The sequence below is a fragment of the Rhipicephalus microplus genome, unplaced genomic scaffold (genome assembly GCF_043290135.1).
Source record: "Rhipicephalus microplus isolate Deutch F79 unplaced genomic scaffold, USDA_Rmic scaffold_15, whole genome shotgun sequence".
Classification (NCBI taxonomy): domain Eukaryota; kingdom Metazoa; phylum Arthropoda; class Arachnida; order Ixodida; family Ixodidae; genus Rhipicephalus; species Rhipicephalus microplus.
This window is the reverse complement of record NW_027464588.1, coordinates 13,930,027-13,949,521: the sequence shown is the minus strand read 5'-3', so window position 1 is coordinate 13,949,521 and position 19,495 is coordinate 13,930,027. Positions and strand designations below refer to the sequence as shown.

The 19,495-nt window shown below is 45.4% G+C and overlaps 1 protein-coding gene across 7 annotated transcripts in view; it reads right to left on the bottom strand.

The window, feature by feature from the left end:
- The window catches only part of LOC119185596 (uncharacterized), a 96,623-nt gene extending 81,263 nt beyond the window's left edge, over positions 1 to 15,360 (bottom strand). For all 7 annotated transcript variants that reach the window (XM_075883168.1, XM_075883169.1, XM_075883171.1 and 4 more), the window contains exons 1-4: positions 15,071 to 15,360; positions 14,398 to 14,482; positions 11,456 to 11,635; positions 971 to 1,141 (exon numbers count right to left, since the gene is read on the bottom strand). In XM_075883168.1, the coding sequence (XP_075739283.1) occupies positions 971 to 1,141; positions 11,456 to 11,635; positions 14,398 to 14,415 (369 nt within the window). In that variant the 5' untranslated portion in view covers positions 14,416 to 14,482; positions 15,071 to 15,360. The remainder of the gene's footprint in view (positions 1 to 970; positions 1,142 to 11,455; positions 11,636 to 14,397; positions 14,483 to 15,070) is intronic.
- Positions 15,361 to 19,495: the final 4,135 nt, after the last annotated feature.

Genomic DNA, 19,495 nt, shown 5'->3' with positions numbered 1-19,495 from the left:
CAGATGTTTGGGTGCACGGAGGCGGTGCTGAATCTGCTCGACTTTCAAAAACCCGATCTCTGTTCGACATCAAGATGAGTTCGCAATATAACTTCTGTTCAAGAGCACTTTGAACATTCTTTTTTTTTTCAGTCAGTACCAATTACACATTGTCAAAACACTGCCTGTCAATTTGCTGCAACTTCCAGTTCTGAAAAAAAGATGTTGCTCCTAACATAATAAACTGATTAATGTTGCGAAACCTACATGTTGCACTAGAAAGATTAAATACTTGAAGTTCGCGTTGACAAATGCTATGCGTAAGTTAAAAGCAACTCTAAACATTTCATTTTAAAGAGACACTAAAGAGAAGCGACGGGTTGGTTTGTATTGACAAACTGCACTCAAAGAACTCTAATGCCATATGTTTCACTAACCTAAGTTCATTATTAGAGGAGAAAATCAAGATTGTATTATTTTTTAATTTGGCAGGTGATGTCAGAAATTTTAAAGTGTATTTTTCGTAATTTCAAGACATGGGCTAGATAAGTATTCTGAAACTTCGTACGCTAGGTCTATAGCACTCGCAGATGACAATGTGCTTCATTTTTACCTATTAGAACCTACGTAGGACCCAGTAGAAGCCTTCGAGATTTACAACGCCCCGGTCTGGTGCATGAATTTCATTGCCGCGTCTCTACCCATATTTTCTTTTCGCGAGTTGTCTCACTTACCAAGCGTCGTGTCACAGCAAGAGTGGCGTTTTTGAGATAGTGAAATTTTTACTTCTTTAATATGCAAAGAATCGCTTTTCTCTATAGTGTCCCTTTATTTACATTCCCAAAAAAGGGGGCCTCCCCTAAGTAAAGGCTCTAGTTCTGGGACACCCTGGTTTGAGAAAGTGCGCATTCGTTTTTGCAGGTGAGTGCTACAGATCGAGTGCATAGCAATTTATTTTCGTTTCATTAAGGTACATTTATGAGCCACTCACCTGGCGAAGCCTCTGTTTACCGGACCCCTTTTTATGAGAAGTAGGCGAAGCTGTTGGCAGGGGCCGTGCGGGGGTCCCAAAAAAGCTCCTGGGCTGGCCCACAGCATGGACTTCGCTTAATTGGGTACTGGTGGTCTTGGATACAGGGCTGACTGTACCGCTCGCATGTGCCTGCAGCAACAGGCAGGTCAATGAGGCGCATGCGCTACTTTTAACCTGATCAGAGCTGAAAAGGCGTTTAACATCTGAAGCAAGCCATAGGACAACAGTGCCATTTTAACTTGGGTAAAAGGTGCTGCCTGTGTGCAGTATACATTACCTAAATTGCATGCGAACAAAACCACTCAAATCTCATCATAACGAAATTGCATCTTACACGAAAACTAAGTTTGCTATATCCGAAAGTTTGTTAAGAAATTCATTTCTAACAGTATGTCTACGGCAAGACAATTTTTATTTACTTCGTCATAAGAGATATTTTGTTATATCTGGGTGTACAGTAAACACTCGTTAACTCGAACTCGCATATCTCGAAATCTCGGTCAAGTCGAAACTTTTTTTCGCCATGCCCACCATAGGCGGCATGTATTTGCCCCCTCTTGAAAGGTTTTTGCAGGGGACAGCGTATATCTCCAAATCTTAACCCGGAGGGAAGAAGGCAAAGTCCACTCCCAACAGGAAACGAGGGCATTGTGCAAACGCTTAGCTCTTACTATACGTGCTAAACGCGGTTGTGAAGGGTGAATTTGAAATTCCCGCTGTCGCAGCCGTTTGCTATTCGCCTTCTCAAGCAACTATGGGAATGGTCAAGTGTGTGCACCTGTGCACGCCTTCTGCACGGTGTGCAGCGTGCCGTCAGCACCGTCAGAACGTAAGCTAGCCCTTGCATGTTCGAGGTAGTTGTCTGTGTTCCCAGCGATCTGCGCGAGACGAATCTTCAATGCGTGGTCTGTGCAATGAATGCTTCCAAATATCAACCAAGATCTGCCCCCCAAAGCAGTACAAATCGCTAACGTTGGAGAGAAAAGCCGCTTTAATCAACGAAGTGGAAAGAGCATGTCGAAGCAAGTCGTGCATCGCCAAAGAATTCGGCACCCCCTTGTCAATCCTCTCGACAGTGCTTAAGAACAAGCGAACGGTTTTGGAAGGCTTCGAGCAAAGCTTCTAACGAGGCGGACGTCCCCGTTACCAGTATGCTGTCGGATGCAGATATCGTTGAGATGGCCTTGAACAATGCAGATGACCACGCAGAAGAGGAAGAGCCCCGAGAAGTGCCTACGACGACAGAAACGCGTGACATACTACACTTGCTCCGCAACAAGGCCGAATGCAGTGGTGGCGAGCAACGGCTCATACGATGAGTTGAGCAACTGTAAATTGCCTTTCTCGGACTGAGTAAGAACGCCAAACAGACGAGAATTACACAGTTTTTTGGTCCTCGGTGATGAATTCTTTTTCCCTACGAATTCTTGTGCCTTTATTACAGTAGCTCTCTCGTGCAGTGGGGCTTTTCCCAACACCACTGGCTTTTCTTTTGCAGTGACCTGGGCAAATATTTTCGACGTTTTGCTTAAGGGGGGAGGCTACCCTGGAGACCGAACTTTTTTATTTTTTAAGATATCTGGATGAAACTTTCAGGGGTTGTTCACTACAATCAAACTAGCACAACTGCTAAGTTTCACGAAGCTGTGTTTCTTAGTTCCAGAGTTATTGAGGTTTAACTGGGTGCTTCACATAGGTGCCTGAGGAAGAGTCGTGAGAAATCCCAGGACATAGTAGAAAGCTGAAATTCATTGTGGTCATTCCTTGATAGCTATCCCATGGCGCTACAAAGCCGTTTCTTTTAATTCCCCCCCCCCCCCAAAAATTTTCACGCAACTTTGAATTTGATGTAACCAGTAATGACCAGATTCATCAAAATTTAATTGTTTATTATAAATTAACGGCACCAATTTTCAAAAAAAGGAGCTTGTGACGCCCTTGCAAGGTCATTCAAGAACAGAATAAAAAAACGGCACACAAATCTGATGAACGGTTTTCGAGTTCTTGCTTTCCTCAGCACCACAACTAGCGAAAAAAATCCGTTCTGAGAAAACAGGGCGAGAAAGTTCAAAACACGTGTTTTCTTCAAAAAGCTCCAGCACAGTAGCTAGAAGTGTCCTGGCGCACTCTTTTCTTCTTTTGCCTGGCCTCCATCTTCTCTTAGTGTCTTTTAGAATTCTTTTTTAGGCGTAAAGCGTCTTTTTCACGAGCTCGCTGGATGGCCAGATGACCTGGTTGAAGTCCAATGGAGTCCGATATCACTTAGGTTGCTTTGCAGCAGCCGGCATTGTAGCGCAGCACTGCTTCATGCAGTGCTGTTTCTACCGCGATCAAGGATGAGTGTTGTTCCTTCGGCATCAGAGACCACAGAATGGAGTGGAATGATTCTGATGCATTTTGCGTCTTCGCTCCCAGGCAGCGCTGAAGAAGCGACTTTTGCGACAGTCTTTCGTTAATGGGCAGCATAGCTGCAGCGACATAGTCCGGTAGGCTGTGTTTATGTTTTGGCTGTGGCTCACGCTTTGCCTCTGCAGCTCTATGGCGGCACCACGATTGAGCCCCCTTTGGGCAAAGTTCATGGTGAGGGTCCTGGTCAGTCGATGTGACGTGGTGATATGTTGCCATCACTGCACGCTGCATGGCTGTTAGGTCAGTTGAATTGTTTCTCAGGGCCCAACCATAATATCCTGTCAGCTTTTCAATGAGGGCTTTAGTCAGCTTCCCCTTCCCACTCAGTGGCTTATCACTTTTCTGCACAATGTTTCGAAGAGCACTTCCAATCCTTTTCTGAACATGGTTCAGACATTCTTCTTTTACAATTGGCACTAGCCCGTACACATTCTCTTCTGTGAGGGCAGCGAAGGTACGGCTGTCTCCGTCGGACACAAGAGTGGTGTACCGCAGGCCATGCTTGGATACAGACCGCCCAAAGAGAGTCAAGCCTGCCTTTACTTCCAGGCTTCCCGATTTTGCGTCTGTGTTTTTCTAGCAAATGTGGTGCTTCTGCCAGTTTTCGTATGCTGCATCTCCAGGTTTGGGCCCTGTTTGGCATCCAAGGCAGCAGTTTGAAAGAACTACAGCATCCAAGATGAGACCTGTAAAGAAGTCAATTGCCGATCCCACTCCGATGTGTGACCCCGCTTACGCCATGTGCCATAGTACACTACGGTGATGTCCTTGCAGAAGCTGGGGTCCATTTCTTTATATGTTTTGATCACTGCTGTGGCAGAATCAGCATAAAACTTCTCCAAAGCGGTGGCCTCTGGCTTCCTGAACGTCTCTTTCAAGTGCTTTTGAAACGTCTTGTGGTGAAGACCTCTGTAAGAGACGTTCATGGCAGCCCAAAAGTCATTAAGAGCTGTTTGCCCCTTGCCTATTTGCTTTATAGCCATTATGGCGCGGACATTTACATCGAAGGCCTGGGTGTCCTTTTTGCGGGGTGATGTCCATAATTTATCGACGGTGCCACAAGAGGCGCACACGACTTCAAGTTTTGTTGCAAGTCCAAGCTTGGTGCTCTCTCGGACAGTCATAGCACCTTTCAAACATTCTTTGCACACTGTGCGGCTGAGCACGACGTTAAAGATGTTCATTTGAACGAGCGAAAAATGTTCGCCCTCACTTGTCACTGCAGGTGCAAGCGCCGGCTGCATCAGTTGAAATTTCTTCTGCGTCGCCGGCGTAGACTCGAGTTCAGCGCGAACGGCGTCACGACGTTTCGCATTCGCATCGATTTCTTCCTTCGTTAGGAAACGCGTCCGCAGATGAAGCGACGGTCCACTCACGCTCGATGGCGGCACCGATTCAGACGAAGTGCTGGGTCCGGCGGTATCAGAAGCACTCGGTGTCACACTCGATGGCACCAATTCAGACGAAGTGCTGGGTCCGACGATATCAGAAGCACTCGGTGTCACACTGGATGGCATCGATTCGGAGCACGTGTCGAGCCCGGCGATCTCGGAAACACTCGGTGCATTTGCGGCTCCAGCCACACTCGATGTGTCGGATTCTCGACTGGCGACAGCCGACAACACAGTTCCGTCGCTGCAAGCGTCTACGCAGTCGGCACCCGCAGCAGAATAGCGGAATTTCGATGATCATACAAGCCGCATAGCGCGCCTCTGCGCACCGGACTTCCGCACTGACTTCGGCTTCGATGCCGGCATCGCCCGCAACAACAAAGACGAAAGGCACAGAACTAGTGCAAAAAGAAAAAAAAAACGAGAGAAAATGATCGAAAAGATAGCACAAGGTGAAGAGCGGCTCGTAAGCAGACGTCTTTCGAGGCGGACGGAGCAGAGAGCAACAACGAAGCGAGCGCGCTGGACGCGCCATCGAGAGGAGCGACCACCCCCGCTGCTGCACAGCAGCCAATGGCGGGCACGCTTTCTCTTGCGAGATATGAATGCGCTGCTCTAGCCAATCAGCGCTCCGCATCGCATTGCGGGAAAACGCCAATAGCATCTCAACTGTGCTGCCGACGCCATTTTGCAAGGCGGCGAACGAGAGAGAAAGAATTCACGGTCAAAACAACACCAAGATGGCACGGGACGACCGCATGGTCCGGGAATGGCGCGCGGGCGAAGTTTGGTTTGATTTCGGGATTTGCGCCTGTTTTGGACGCCGCGGCGGCCTCGAAAATAGTATTTTTTTTGCACTTTGCGGTTGAATTAGGTGCTGATAATTACAGAATAGGTAGTTTGAGACATACAACCCAAAAATGTGGTTTTTCAAAAACCGACTTTTTCGCGATTTTTCGGTTTTCAAGAGCCGCGTCCCCCCTTAAGTAGAAATATTGCTTATCTCGAAATTTTCCCTGGATTTCACGGCTTCGAGTTAAGAGATTACTGTAGTAACCTCACTGGAGTGTCATGCACATACATTTCACTGTACATACATTTAACTGCCCTTAACTGTATGTACATTTAACTGCATTTTTGACTAATGTACAGTTCCTAATATTGTCACAGGTGCATCTGTATTTTCCTGCTCTAGTCAAATTCCTTCACAAAATCAACACATGCACACTATGATGGTGTAGTGACGATTACGCTCGAATGTTAACTCTGAGGTCGCGGGACCGAATACCAGCGGTATTGGCCACACTTTCAATTAATGCAAACATGTGTGAGGCTCATGTATTTGGCTTTAGGAGCACATCAAAGAACCTGGTCAAAATTTTCAAAGCCCCCACTACGTTGATATTTGAAAATTTTGTTGAAGCGCACTAGAAACGGACGGACAGAAGAGGCTGACAAGTACAGCGTTCTGTGCGTCCGTACTTCAGTGCACTTCAACAAAATTTTCAATTATGAACGTAATCCAACTGGCCCAACTTGCCCCCACTACACTGTTCTTCATAATCATATCGTCGTTTTGGGACGTTAGAGTGCAGCTATTCTTGTATTATTAAAGCATACATTTCTAACCGCTTATGGCGACAGGTCACACCAAAATATTCTGGAACCTTTCATTGCTTATACTGTTCCAATGTATGCAAGCAACAAGAGTTCAGCAATTATATATACATTATCGAACATTCCAGCGATAACACTGCAAATAGTTGACCATGCATGCACAGAAGAAATGTTCCATCGATAATAAGATAACGGACAAAAACTGACAACTATGCTTAACTATCGTTTCATTGCACAGGTTGCCTCATTTTCTGGACACAGGTTTTAAAATATGCAGTTCCATCTGCACCAGTTTGAGTATTTCCTTCATCACCGACGCAAGCACGTGACAACCTCAATTTTAAATTCAGAAACTGCAATTTGGACCAACAATTCTTGCGAACGTGCAAATTTTAAACTGGGTTTGGCTCAGCTACGCAGTTACGGTAAGCCCTCGTTATTGGCCAGGTCATCGGGGCAGGTGGTGAATTCCATTAAGCGGCTAAAAGCACTAAAGAAATCAGTCTCGACATGCACTCAGACAATCTGGTTGTTCCATTGTGCAAGCTGTAAGCCACCATGCTTAACAGTGGCAGCAAAAAAATGCCAATATTCCGATGGCCACACGCGTCTGACTCAACAGGCCAGGTCTGACTGCATGACGGTCCCCAGAAACTGTTACAATAATGGAATGCAGTTTTTTTTCTCTAATATCACGACACAAATCGGTACACTCAATTAGCACAAGTAAACGAGGGTTCACAGATAAATTTCTCATTTCCACGTGCCGTACTACAAACGGAGTCTAGAAAAACTTCGGTCTGAAGTGCCAAGATGAGGGGTGTTGCTACAAGTTGGATAAAGTACATAATTTTAATAAGAATCATATGCACACCTCCTAATTTGAAGTGTTAGCTGCCACTAAGAGATTCTTGTTGCCTTGTTTAACAGAGGATTATTGGGGTGGCAGCAATTAAGACCTAGAGACAAGGCATCTAATTTTTTTTGCACTCATTAGCGCATGAGTCATGCATTCATTTGTAGCCTACAATTTGCCCAAGAGTACCTCCGTAAAAGGTGTTACAACAAAAATAACTAGGCTTGTGCGAATAGTGAATTGTAGGTTTGAAGCGAATAGCGATTTTGGTCTAATTATTTCGAATCAAATAGACTATACGATGTATAAAGAAAAATGGGCATATTTATCATGACCTAACTGTCCTGCACAATTTTTTTAAAAATATCAATAAGGCCTCTATGCAAAAGTGTTTTGTTTTCTTTCCTGTTCAAATGAAGTCGAGACAACTTAGAGAAGTAGCAGGATTTGACTTTCAGTAGGATGCAAGTGATAACCTGTAAAATACGTAACATTATTCATTACAGTTAGAATGTATAAGTCAACAAAGCAAGCTTTTAAGCTTAAAAAAAATGCTCAATCGATTTAAGGATCATGTGTTCATTTAAAGGGTTTTTCAACAACTTTTCAAGTAGCCATGGAATGGATTCACTAAAGAAGCTTATTGCCTCGCGAATTAACCGCTGCAAAAACTTCCAGAGCCTGTCCAGTACGAACGGAGTTTAGCGATTTCCCACATGCTACAACTTCATTCTCCCTTCTTGTCTTGACGAAAGCGCTTGAAGCAAAGTCGCGAGAGATGGCATAGGGAAAGAAAATATGTCGGGTGTGTGTCGTGACCTTGTGCATTCTTCTTCTTTTCTTTGAATACGTGGCTACCCACGGCAGCCCCAATAACAACCATGATCAAATCAGCCAATGGCTCGTACAATGGCTGTGACGAGTGATTTTTGACATAGTGGCATCATTTGCTGAAAGAAGAGAGCAATTTTTATCCGATTGAGAATTTGTGAATTCCAGGTCGCGTGCTGCGCAATAATATTGAGCTCACATGTTCTCGGTTGCCTCGACTACCGATTAGCAGCGTCAGCTGGCCATGCTTAACCAGTGTTGCAGGGCCCCTGTAAATTTAAAGTAGGACTACGCGGCAAAGCTAAATTCCCCTAGCAAGGCGATTTCACGGCTTAACACCACTACATTGCAGTGAAACTATCATTACAGGCGGTTACAAGGGGACAAATATAGATCTATTTGTTCATATTGTCGCGACGTGAAAATAACAGGATACAGGACGGTGCGACCACGAGAAACGAGGTCTGTATTAACAGATCAAAAAAGCAGCCGCTTCGACGTCGTCTTCCTTGGAGCAACCGTGGGTGCTGTCTTCGCTCACCACTTCGTAGTCCTCCGTCTTCTTGCCTGGCCTTTAGCCGTGACATTAGCCTCCCATTCAAGAAAGCATCGTCCCAATGCTTTATGATCAAAGTGGTTTGTACTCATTGGAAACGGATGAGTTCATTCAGAGAAATAAGGTTTAATCCGAACAACGTGCACAACTTCTGGAGCACATCTTCGACGCCTTAAGGATTACTGCGCAGTATCAGAAAGAACCTCATAATTAATGTCACTGAGACGTCGTAGAACTTTATAGGGCCCAAAGTACCGTCTTAACATTTTTTTCCGACTGGCCACGGTGCCGAATAAGAGTCCATATCCAAACTTTCTCTCTTGGCTTGTATGAGACTAGACGGTGACGAAGGTTGTAGCATCTTGAATTGTAGTCCTGCTGGCGACTAATACGTAGGCGTGCAAGTTGTCGGGCTTCTTTGGCAAGCTGGGTGATATAATCAGCATCCGTCTCAACCTTTTTGCACTCGTGCGGCAGCATAGCATCCAGCATAGTGGTGACTTCACGACCATGAAGAATGCGGAATGGCGTTCTTGTTTCTTGATAAGCCGTGTTATAGGCGAACGTGACATACGGCCAGATCTCGTCCCAATTTTTATGCTCCACATCAACGTACATGCAGAGCATATCCGCAAGTGTCTTGTTAAGACGCTCCGCAAGATCATTCGCTTGCGAATGATACGCCGTTGTTCGCCGGTGGTATGTGCCACTAAGTCTTAAAACTGTCCGTAATGGTTCGGCTGCGAATGCAGTTTCCTTGTCAGTTATTACCACTGAAGGAGCGCCATGCCTCAGCACCACATTCTCCACGAAAAATCGGGCTGCTTTACTTGCCGTGCCCCTTTCCAGAGGCTTGGTTTCGGCATAACGAGTGAGGTAGTCGGTGGCTACTATAATCCATCTGCGACCTGCCGATGAGGCGGGAAATGGGCCCAAAAGATCCATTCCGACTTGAGCGAATGAAGTAACAGGCACGTCAATAGGATGGAGGAGGCCTGCTGGTTTGACGGGTAGGACTTTTCTGCGCTGGCAATCAAGGCACGTCCGAACATAGTGTTGAACGGTCACCGTCAGTCTTGGCCAATAGTATTTCTGCCACACTCTGCACAGCGCACGCATGTAACCCAAGTGGCCGGATGTTGGTTCATCGTGGCATGCCTGTAATACTTCACTCCTTAGAGATGTTGGCACGACGAGTAAGTAGCCGTTTTCGTGTGACGTGAAGTTCATTTTATACAGGACGTCGCTGCGCAAGCAAAACGATGAAAGCCCTCTCGCAAACAGTCTAGGTACAGCTGAAGTGTGACCTTCCAAAAAACGAAATACGGGTCCTATTTCGGGTCGTCTCGTTGCAGCTGTGCGATAGTAGCAGTGTTTACAACCCGACAAAGACTGTATCGTCATCATCTGCCGTTGCAGGTTCGTATGGCGCACGAGAAAAGCAATCGGCATCTGAGTGTCGCTTCCCCGATCTGTAGACCACCGTCATGTCAACTTCTTGAAGCTTCAGGCTCAAGCGCGCAAACCGTCCTAAAGGTTCCTTTAAATTTGTCAGCCAGCAGAGGGAGTGATGGCCGCTGACAACATTAAAAGGACGGCCATACAGATATGGGCGGAATTTCATAACGGCCCACACTACCGCAAGTCACTTTTTTCTGTGGTGGAATAGTTTTCTTCCGCAAGTGAAAGAGTTCTGCTCGCGTAAGCAATTATTCGTTCAGCGCCACCCTGCCACTGCACGAGTACAGCTCCCAAGCCGACATTGCTAGCGTCGGTGTGCACTGTTGTCGGGGCGTCATCATCGGAGTGTGCGAGGACTGGTGGCTTCTGAAGGTGTTGCCGCAGCTCGTCGAACGATTTTTGCTGTTCTTCATTCCATACGAATGGACGTCTTCTCTGGTAAGGCAGGTCAACGGCAAGGCGAATATTTCGAAACATTCTATATTTAAATTCCAATCGAAGTGAATTCAAATACTCTACTATTCATTCGAATATTCGAAGCATTTGAAAATTCGCACAAGCCTAAAAATAATGTTTTATTTACCCGAAGGAGAACTGCTTTGCAAGGAAATGATAGATTTATGTGCATTGTTCCCATAATATAGTAGCACACAGTCCGAGTATTAAAGCCCACTGAACAAAGAAAGGTTAATGATAAATACAAAACTCAAGATACAGATTTTATTACAAGGCAGCAGAGTGGAAAATAAAAAAATGCTACAAATAAAACGAATATACTACAGTTCCAAGCAGAGAAAATTTAATGCACCACAAATATCAGAGTATTGAACAGCATAAAGGAAAACCCCCGCTAGTTCATTCAAACGTATTGTGCGGGATAAAAAAAGCACTCTCAAACGATCATCATATTGGACACCCATTTGCTTTGTAGGATCACCGACATCACACATTAACTAACTTGCCATAAAAAGAACCCCTCAATAACCTGGGTCTCGGGCATTACTCTGTAGGTTAGCAGCTTGTGCACATTCACATACTGCAACACTCCCCCAGTAGCAACTTCTCTCAACCAATCTAAACAAGAATTCTGGAATGCCACTGTAATTCTACTGCCCGAGAGAGTTTTTTTACACACGCATTGGAAGTTAAAACAAACTAAAGAGTTTCCCTTAGGAAAAACTTTGACTTCATGAATAGAGAAACGAACTGAGTCCTCATGTCGACACTGCCAACTAGCAGATGCAGACATGAGAAACCTCATAAAGCAAAGCCAACTGGTAGTACCTGAACAGAAGCTGTTAGTGCAAACTGCGTTTACTTACGTGACCTAACCTGTCTTTTTCGGAGTCTTCCAGGCCATGAGGTGAGCCATTCGGCAGTGGCCACGCTGAAGCGACGTACAAGTTAACTGGCTCGTTTGCCAGGCGACGACGATGTGCGGGGCTGTGCTGGTAGTTGGCCGTGTTTGAAGCAGAGCTGGAGGCAGCAGCACCTTGGGGAGCCTGCAGCGATTGAGAGGGCATGGCATGTCCATAATGTTCAGGAACGTGCCCTCAGAAGGCGGTGAATCAGTTCAGAACTGAGGGTGTCTGGTCTAACCCGGAGTGGCTAGACACTCGTTATAGCAGTCCTTGATTACAATGCGCTTAAATCAGCTAGAAGTGCATCTGTGCATAAAGTATTAATCTATACGATTATGAGGGGTGTCGTAGCGGAAAGCTCCACAAATTTCGAGCACCTGTGTTTCTTTAAACTGCACCTAAATCGAAGTACGCAAGCCTCAAACAATTTTGCCTCCATCAGAAATGCAGCGGCCGCGGCCAGGCTACGATCCCGCCACGTTCGGGTCAGCAGTCAAGCTTGTACCTACAAAAGCCCACAGAAATTTCTTAAATTTGTTTGTGATTTTATGATTTACAGCCACACATATGTTCCTTTTCTAGTAGCAACAACTGTGGCGTAAAATGAGAAGCAAAGCCAAGGCAAATGAGGAGAATATGCAAAGAGAGACTCATCATGCTATCTCTCTTGTTCTACTTGTGAATAGGAAGCTCTACCGTCCTTGAAGCCTTTTTTCCACACTCTACAGAGTATTTACGATGGCCAATTATGAATTTAGCACCAATAACGACTTAAACAAATTTAATGTATTAAGCTTCTCAGACTGCAGTGAAAGTCCGCGCAAGTCACAAGGTTGTCTCGGTGGCTCGTCAATGTGGAGCGGTTGATTTATCGACAAATAACAAACCAGCTGCAGGGACATTACCTCAGAATGCACGGTGGAAAATAAAAGATGTGCAACTATGTTTAGCGGACCTAATTGAATGAATTTCGGTATTGCGGGGCTCTCAACTTGCAATGCTGCTAGTAAACTACATTAATACATCACATATATTTGGCGTCATGAGAGGCAAGCCTAATGGATGAACATGCTAATGTCGGTGCTACGAGAAATCCTCAGGCTGAAAATTTATTAAACTTGACTTCAAGAATCTTGTCCCCAATCACAGCCGAGTACAACGATTTTTTCCACTGTCAAAATGAAAAAATTTATGTGCAACATTGCATCACAAAGAAAAATACCACAGAGAGAATGAAGTAAGTATTTACAAGAAATCATTATTTGTCAACATTTTAAGTGTACAAGCTACACATACTAAACAAATCCATCTCGCATTGCCATTAAGAATAAAGGTTTGTCACATGACAAACATGTTCTAGCAGACTATATGAAGATCACCAGCCACCGCGAGTATTTAAACCATCTCAAGCAGGACTTTTCAATTAAACCAAGGGTCGGGCGGCAGAGTACAAAAGTTCCTCTGTTGAAAGTTCGTGAAAATATTTTAACCAGAAAGAATAAGATTGTGACCTACCAGTCGCAGCATGAAGCTACGATGACCACCATCCCACCAGAAAAATAAAAGTTGGGAGTGTAAAAAAGTGGCAAAGCTACCGCTAAGTCATGCAAGGCCTGAAACAGTGAATCTGGCCGATTTTTAAGTTTGATCTGCTTCCTTGTAGGTAGTTGCAAAGCTAGGTGTTGTTGGCTGCTTCTCCACGAAGAGAGGCTTGAGCGAGTTAAATCACAGTGAGTCACAGACACAAAACGAATGCCCTAGCTCCAGGGACAGAAACTCTCACTGAAATACAGTGTTCGCACCTCCCATAAATCTATGGGCATGTCGTCGTTCACTCAGGGCTTCCATCACTTCGGGGGGGAGTGGAAGATGTTTCCACACAGTGGCCGCTGCCTTTCCAGTTCCCTAGTTATTCTCTCGTATGCACCGCTGAAGCGCTCCGCACAGATGCTTCAGCAAAGTTGAAACGTGCATCCACGGTATTTATCTTTGGGTGAGTCAATGGTTAACGAGGACGATAGCTTTTTGTGCCGTCCAAAGCTTTTATGGCAGGCTTAAGCAGCTTTGGTGTTAAGAAAATTCATTTTAGCCTAAAATGAGCCTCTTCTGGCCTTGTGAGCTTCCGCAGAACCGGTTTACTGTGGAGGCAGTAATGTTGCGCATCTCAAGATGCATTTAAGAATGCTAATAGTTAAGAAGAAAGTACACAGAAAGTATACACAGAACAATAAGCAACAAAGCAACATATAAGCAACGATAGACCAGCCACAGAAAATCAGTCCATTTAGGGACATATCTTGGTAAGACCGAAAGTTGGGCCAGTTGGTTGGGAATTATCGTGAACTTGGTTTATAGTGAAACATCAGAAAAAGAAAAAGAGAAGACAGGACGGCACTGGTATGAGCTCGTTAGTGCAAAATGCTGTCTTTTCTTTTGCGATAGATTAATTGATATGTCGGGTTTAACATCCGAAAACCACCATGTGATTATGAGACCGCATAGTGGAGGACTCTGGAGTCTTTCTCTTTTGCCTGCCTGCTTCCTTGTGTCTGTGTTTCTGGTGTCGTGCTGTAAACCAAGTTCACGTTGAAAGGGAACATATCTATTTCATGTTTACGTAATGGTCGCATAGATGTAGCGTCCCAATTCTTAGTATCATACCATATTTCCTAAAGCAAATTTTGTTCCACTCTCACATTCGGTGCCCTAATGTGCTGCATGCTTTGCATACTACTGTCGAATGAGTAACACAGTTGAAATCGTATACTGATTTAATTTCTCACGTTGTGTTAGAAAAATGAAAACAAAGCGAACCACTATTATGCAAACATTTCGCCATGAGGTCAAACCGGCGATGCTTACCACAACCGAGCAAGAAAAGTTGGAATTTTCAAGCAGCTCACCCGGTGTGTCCTCGGCATCACTGGCAGATCAAGTCGCGACCAAGGCAAGCTGCAAGCCCGAAATGGTCCGAGTACAGTCGGGTCACTGCGCCAACAGACGCCAAGAAAACAAGCACCAGTGAGCACAGGCAAGGTTACTAAGTACAGCGGCCGAGTGAGCCACAAGACTGTCGAGGTCGCTCCTTCGAGCTCGACAGGGACTCAGTGCCAGAGAGCACTTTTTAGAGCACTCTCTGCAAAGTACGATGTGATCTAGCCCAACTAGTCCCTCTCTCCACTCTGGAGAGCCGAGAACGTACAGCAAAGACGGGCTTTGCCATACGTACTCGGCTTTGGCCGGCGAAGATAATTTTGTAGGGCATCATACTCCGAACAATGTCTAATGATAGCGGTTTCGCGCGCAGAAAAACGCCTGCCAATCGGTGAAAAAGCACCGCAGGTCACGGGATCGAATGCCGGCTGCGGCGGCTGCATTGCCGATGGAGGCGGATATGCTCTAGGCCCGTGTGCTCAGATTTGGGCGCACGTTAATGCCCAGGTGGTCAAACTCCGGAGCTCTCCACTACGGCGTCTCTTATAATCATATGGTGGTTTTGGGAGAGCAAACCCCACATATCAATCAATCGATTGGTGAAAAAATAATGAACTAAGAGAAAACAGAAAGCTGACAAACCTTGCACCGTAGCCGCTGCAAAGTGGTCGCTCACTGCTCGCCACAGAACACCTATACACTACCACTTGTGCTCGCTTTTTGGTTTCATTGGCCCAAGGAGCAACACAACAACGGAATCGAATGCTGAAGAACCTAAACGAGAATGAGGAGTTTGTGGGCTACCTAGTCACTTCTGAGGCACCGAGGTAATGCCTGCGGAAGCCAGCGGCTGATTTATATTTCGTTTGAACAGCGATACTTCAGGCGACCACACCACAGAACACCTACCAGTTTCCGTTTTTGCAGCGCGCGCGCGGTGGCCCACAAGGTGCAGGTGTCGCCCTCTATTATTGTTTACAGTGACGTTATGTTGGCGCTAGCTGTCATCTTTAAAACCAAAACTTCTCTTAGTTTAAAAAAAAGTAACCTTGTGTATGTGCCTACAATACCAATATTTTATATTAGAAGGTGTACATTTTAAAAGCTGTACTTTTTCTTCTAATTTTTTTTTATTGAGACAGCGTTCTCTGCTATAGAGTTTCATACAATAATACCTAGAGAGGAATCTGGCGCTGCAATCGTGTACCCTCTGAGCACAGAGGAAGGAAAAAAAACGGAGGAAGGAAACCTCCGTGCATCAGAGGAATTATGTACAGGCTTCGGATAGGATCATATTAGCCAGCAAAACACGGAGGACTTCCTCCGTGCAGCAAACTGTCTACGAATCTTTTTCAACAGTTTCAGTTTCGGTCTTTGTGTGGAGTTGGTAGTGGTATGGGTGCGATTGACTGAATCTGCTCTTTTGTTGTTAAAAGAAGCTGAAAACTGCTAGGCCTCTCAATTTACTGCAACGCTGGATTGACAGTTTGAGTGAAGCGTCGTCTACTCACTACTGTGCATAGATGTAGCGTCCCATGCTAGTGCAGGCTATTACATCGCGTTCACGTTTGTTGTTAGTGCGTCTGGTCAAAACTCGTTGAAATAAACTGCAAAACAATGGCGACATGAAGTGGACGCACCACCACTCTCTTCCGATTCAACTTCACAACAAAACGAGAGGTGCGTTGGGGGCAGACCACTTGACATCGCAGCAGACAAAACGTTAAATGTTTCTCACTTAATACTGCGCTGTTATTTACATAAATAAATATTGCGTACTTTCAAGGGCAAAACAAAATTGTTCGTTTTGAAATGTTTTAAAGAATAATTCATTACACCTGTTGATGCCAAATCTCGAACGCTATGGTTAGAGGTGTGCGCCGACTGGTCGGCGCGCCGCCGCCAATAGTTTTCGCCGCGCCGCCGCCGCCGACGCGAACTGATCGGCGCGCCGCCGCCGCCGACGTTTTTCATCGGCGCAATCGACGCGCCATTTATGCGCCAGTACTGACTTTTCACAGATTTGTCTTCTTTTTCATCGTGATTTATAGCTTCGTTTCACATTTTATGTAGCCAGTAAAAACCAGGCTTCTTAGTTATCTTCATCCACCTTCAGAGACAGAGAGTACCACTATGAACAGCGGAACGAGTTCGGCGGCCGCTGCATAAAATGACATATTGAACAAATTGACAAAAAATAAATGTAACAGTTACAGTAAAGCATAGACACTGCCATTTTAGGCTTAGAAGCAATTTACCTGTTTTTTGTGTCGTAATTAACTATGATTATGGTGATACGACGTTGAATGTAATGGCCCAGCGTTTTGATGCGTGCGAGTTCGCCATAGCACAATTCGAATATTCATACGGATGGAAAACGGCATCATTATCAGTCCAAGATGGCAGCCTATAATTGTGCCCGAAACAGGGCGTACATAAAGAAGAAATGAAGTGGTAGCAGTGCAGCACGAATGCAGCGCGTTAGATGAAGGGAGGAGGAGGAATAAATGAGGAAGGACATGGAGGTTAGGCGTTAGATGAAGAACTACACAAAACCCCGAAGGATGAAATCAAAAGGGAGAAGTTTAATGAAGATTAAAAGCGTCGAGGCATAATACATGCTCGAACCTACTCAGGGTATATCAGCACCTGTCCGCGGTGTTAAAGTTGATAATTTTAGAGGATGACTACTTATACGCAGCGTCTGAACATGCTGCAGAAAATATTCACCATCTGCTTTATTTTTTAACTTGTCTGTTTGTACCGGCCTTTTAAGACATTGGATACCCGGGATGAAGATGTCAAGGCAGTTAGATGGCAAGAGAGAGAAAGGAAGGCTGGGGGATTAACCATATCTTGACATCCGGTTTGCTGCCTAGCACCGAGGGTTGAGAAATAGGGGCAAGAAAGGGCGTGTAGAGAGACAGAAAATAAAACGCATGTGCACTCAGGAGTAAGATGGCAAACTTAACAGAGTATTTATTACATTCTGTACAGACAGGGCGAGAGGTCTCTTGCGAATGAGCTGGGTGGCTCACTATAAAGTGTACGTTTTGACTTAATCAGGGAATGGGTCTAGAATGCGCTGTTGAATCACGAGACACACACACCATTTCTGACGGTGCCGCTCACACTCGCTCAAGTCAAGGTCTTTGATTGGGGCGTGGCCACCACACTGCACCTGTGACACCAAGAAACCATTGTGGTCGTCTCGTGGAACGTCTTATGGTGTCGGAATGCCACCTCACTTCCAGGCTAAGATGGACAGTACACGGCGGACAGCAGGCTGGCAGCCCTTCGGTGACTTGTTTGATGAACAAAGAACGCGGCCCTCCCCCGTCGGCCCAGGCGCCGTGCGTAACAACGGCTATCCAGTGGTGAGAAGAGGCGTAATAAGCTTGTCTGAGACCACCAGTTTTAAAAAGAACAAAACAAAATTTTAAAAAACTTGCCAGTAGACAATTTACAAAAGACGGCTGGATTCATCAAAAATGCAGAGACCGACATTTGAGCGACATGTCATATATGACATAGTTCAGCAAACTGGTTTTCATCACGTAACTTGAACGGACCTACTGGCACTGGGAAAGGTTAAGAATGATTGCCGCTGACAGATGTACTTCTGTTGCGAAGGTAATGCTCAGAGTCAACCAAATAAAACTTAACATTATATTCAAGTCTTGATAAAAAAATAAGTCAAGTTAGAAAGCTCCCCAGGTGGCCAAATAATAAATTACTTCACCATACTTTATGAAGAAGTAATTTGCAAATAAATAATGCAACCGCTGTTTAAATGACATTCATTGACGTGACCGCAATCAACGGTGTGTCGTCGCTATAAAACGGGAAAGTTATATGTGGACACGATCGGGCGAATGCGGCGGAGAACGAATATGTCACGTAATAAAAGCGATGTGATGTTGCACATTTTCATCTTTACAACTCCGTGCCCTTTTGCTTGCTCGTGATGTGTTCGAAGGAGCTAGCCAAGTCTTAGGTAGAAGTCAAGCAGAGTAGCCGGGGCTGATAAGAGCAACGTTTATGTTCACTATTTACGCACTAAAGGTAGCATCATGGAAGCTTGATGAGAGCTTCTGAGAGCTGGTTCAGAGCGTCTCGGTGCTCGAATTTTAAGCCGTGGTCTTCCTAAAATTCTCTGCAGGAGAAAACAATAGACAGTTTGCAATAAACTGCAAGGCAGCTTTTCTGTAAGGTTAGTTTTCCAACCATAAACTCTCGTTCACAGACGGCTTTTCTCGCTCATTTTGTTTTTGCCATTCACCTTTTTGAGATCTTGTGCTCGCGTGCCTTTGCTGGAATTCGGAGAGGTGACATTTTGTTGTACTCGCGTGCTCGCGTGCACTCGCTGGAATTCGAAAAGGTAAAGGCACAATGAGGGAGAAAAGCAATCTGTGAACAAGAGTTTTTAGTTAAAAAATAAACCTTTAGGAAAGCCGCCTTGCATATCACTGTAAACGGACAGACTGCATGTCCATTTAGTCAAGGGCAGTCCAAAGAAATTGCCGTCTTCATCTCCGTCCCCCAAATGGTGGGGGTAGTGGTTAGAAGAAGGCGCCTAATTTCTGCAGCCCAGCAGGGAGCACGGCGCAGCGAATAAAGATAAAAAAACGAGAAGGAGAAAGAGAGAGAAAGTCAAACACTGCCTTCTTTTCTACCCAGGAAATAGAAAGTATGCACGTTCAGTTCGTCACACGGCGAGAGAGAAACACAACGTAGGTCATAATGCAATAATACGCACAACACAGCACAGTGCAATAACGTTGCATCGCACGTGCAGAATAGGGCCTGCAGCGCTAGGCAGGCTAGGGCCTGGGGAAGTGGAAGACTTGAGAGCACCACAGAGTGTGGTAAACATACCTGACGATGAATCCCAACCTCTCGGCTAATTATTAAGCGCGTCTCGTGGCACGTCGAACAAATCAAGCTGCCTCGATTTCCGACAGCTCTTCCTAGGCCGTCAGTCAGCCAGGCGTGTCCAAAGAGTTTTTGACGAGGGGAGCCAACAGCCCTAAAGAATTCGAAGTATGACTTTCGTGTTGTCGCCTC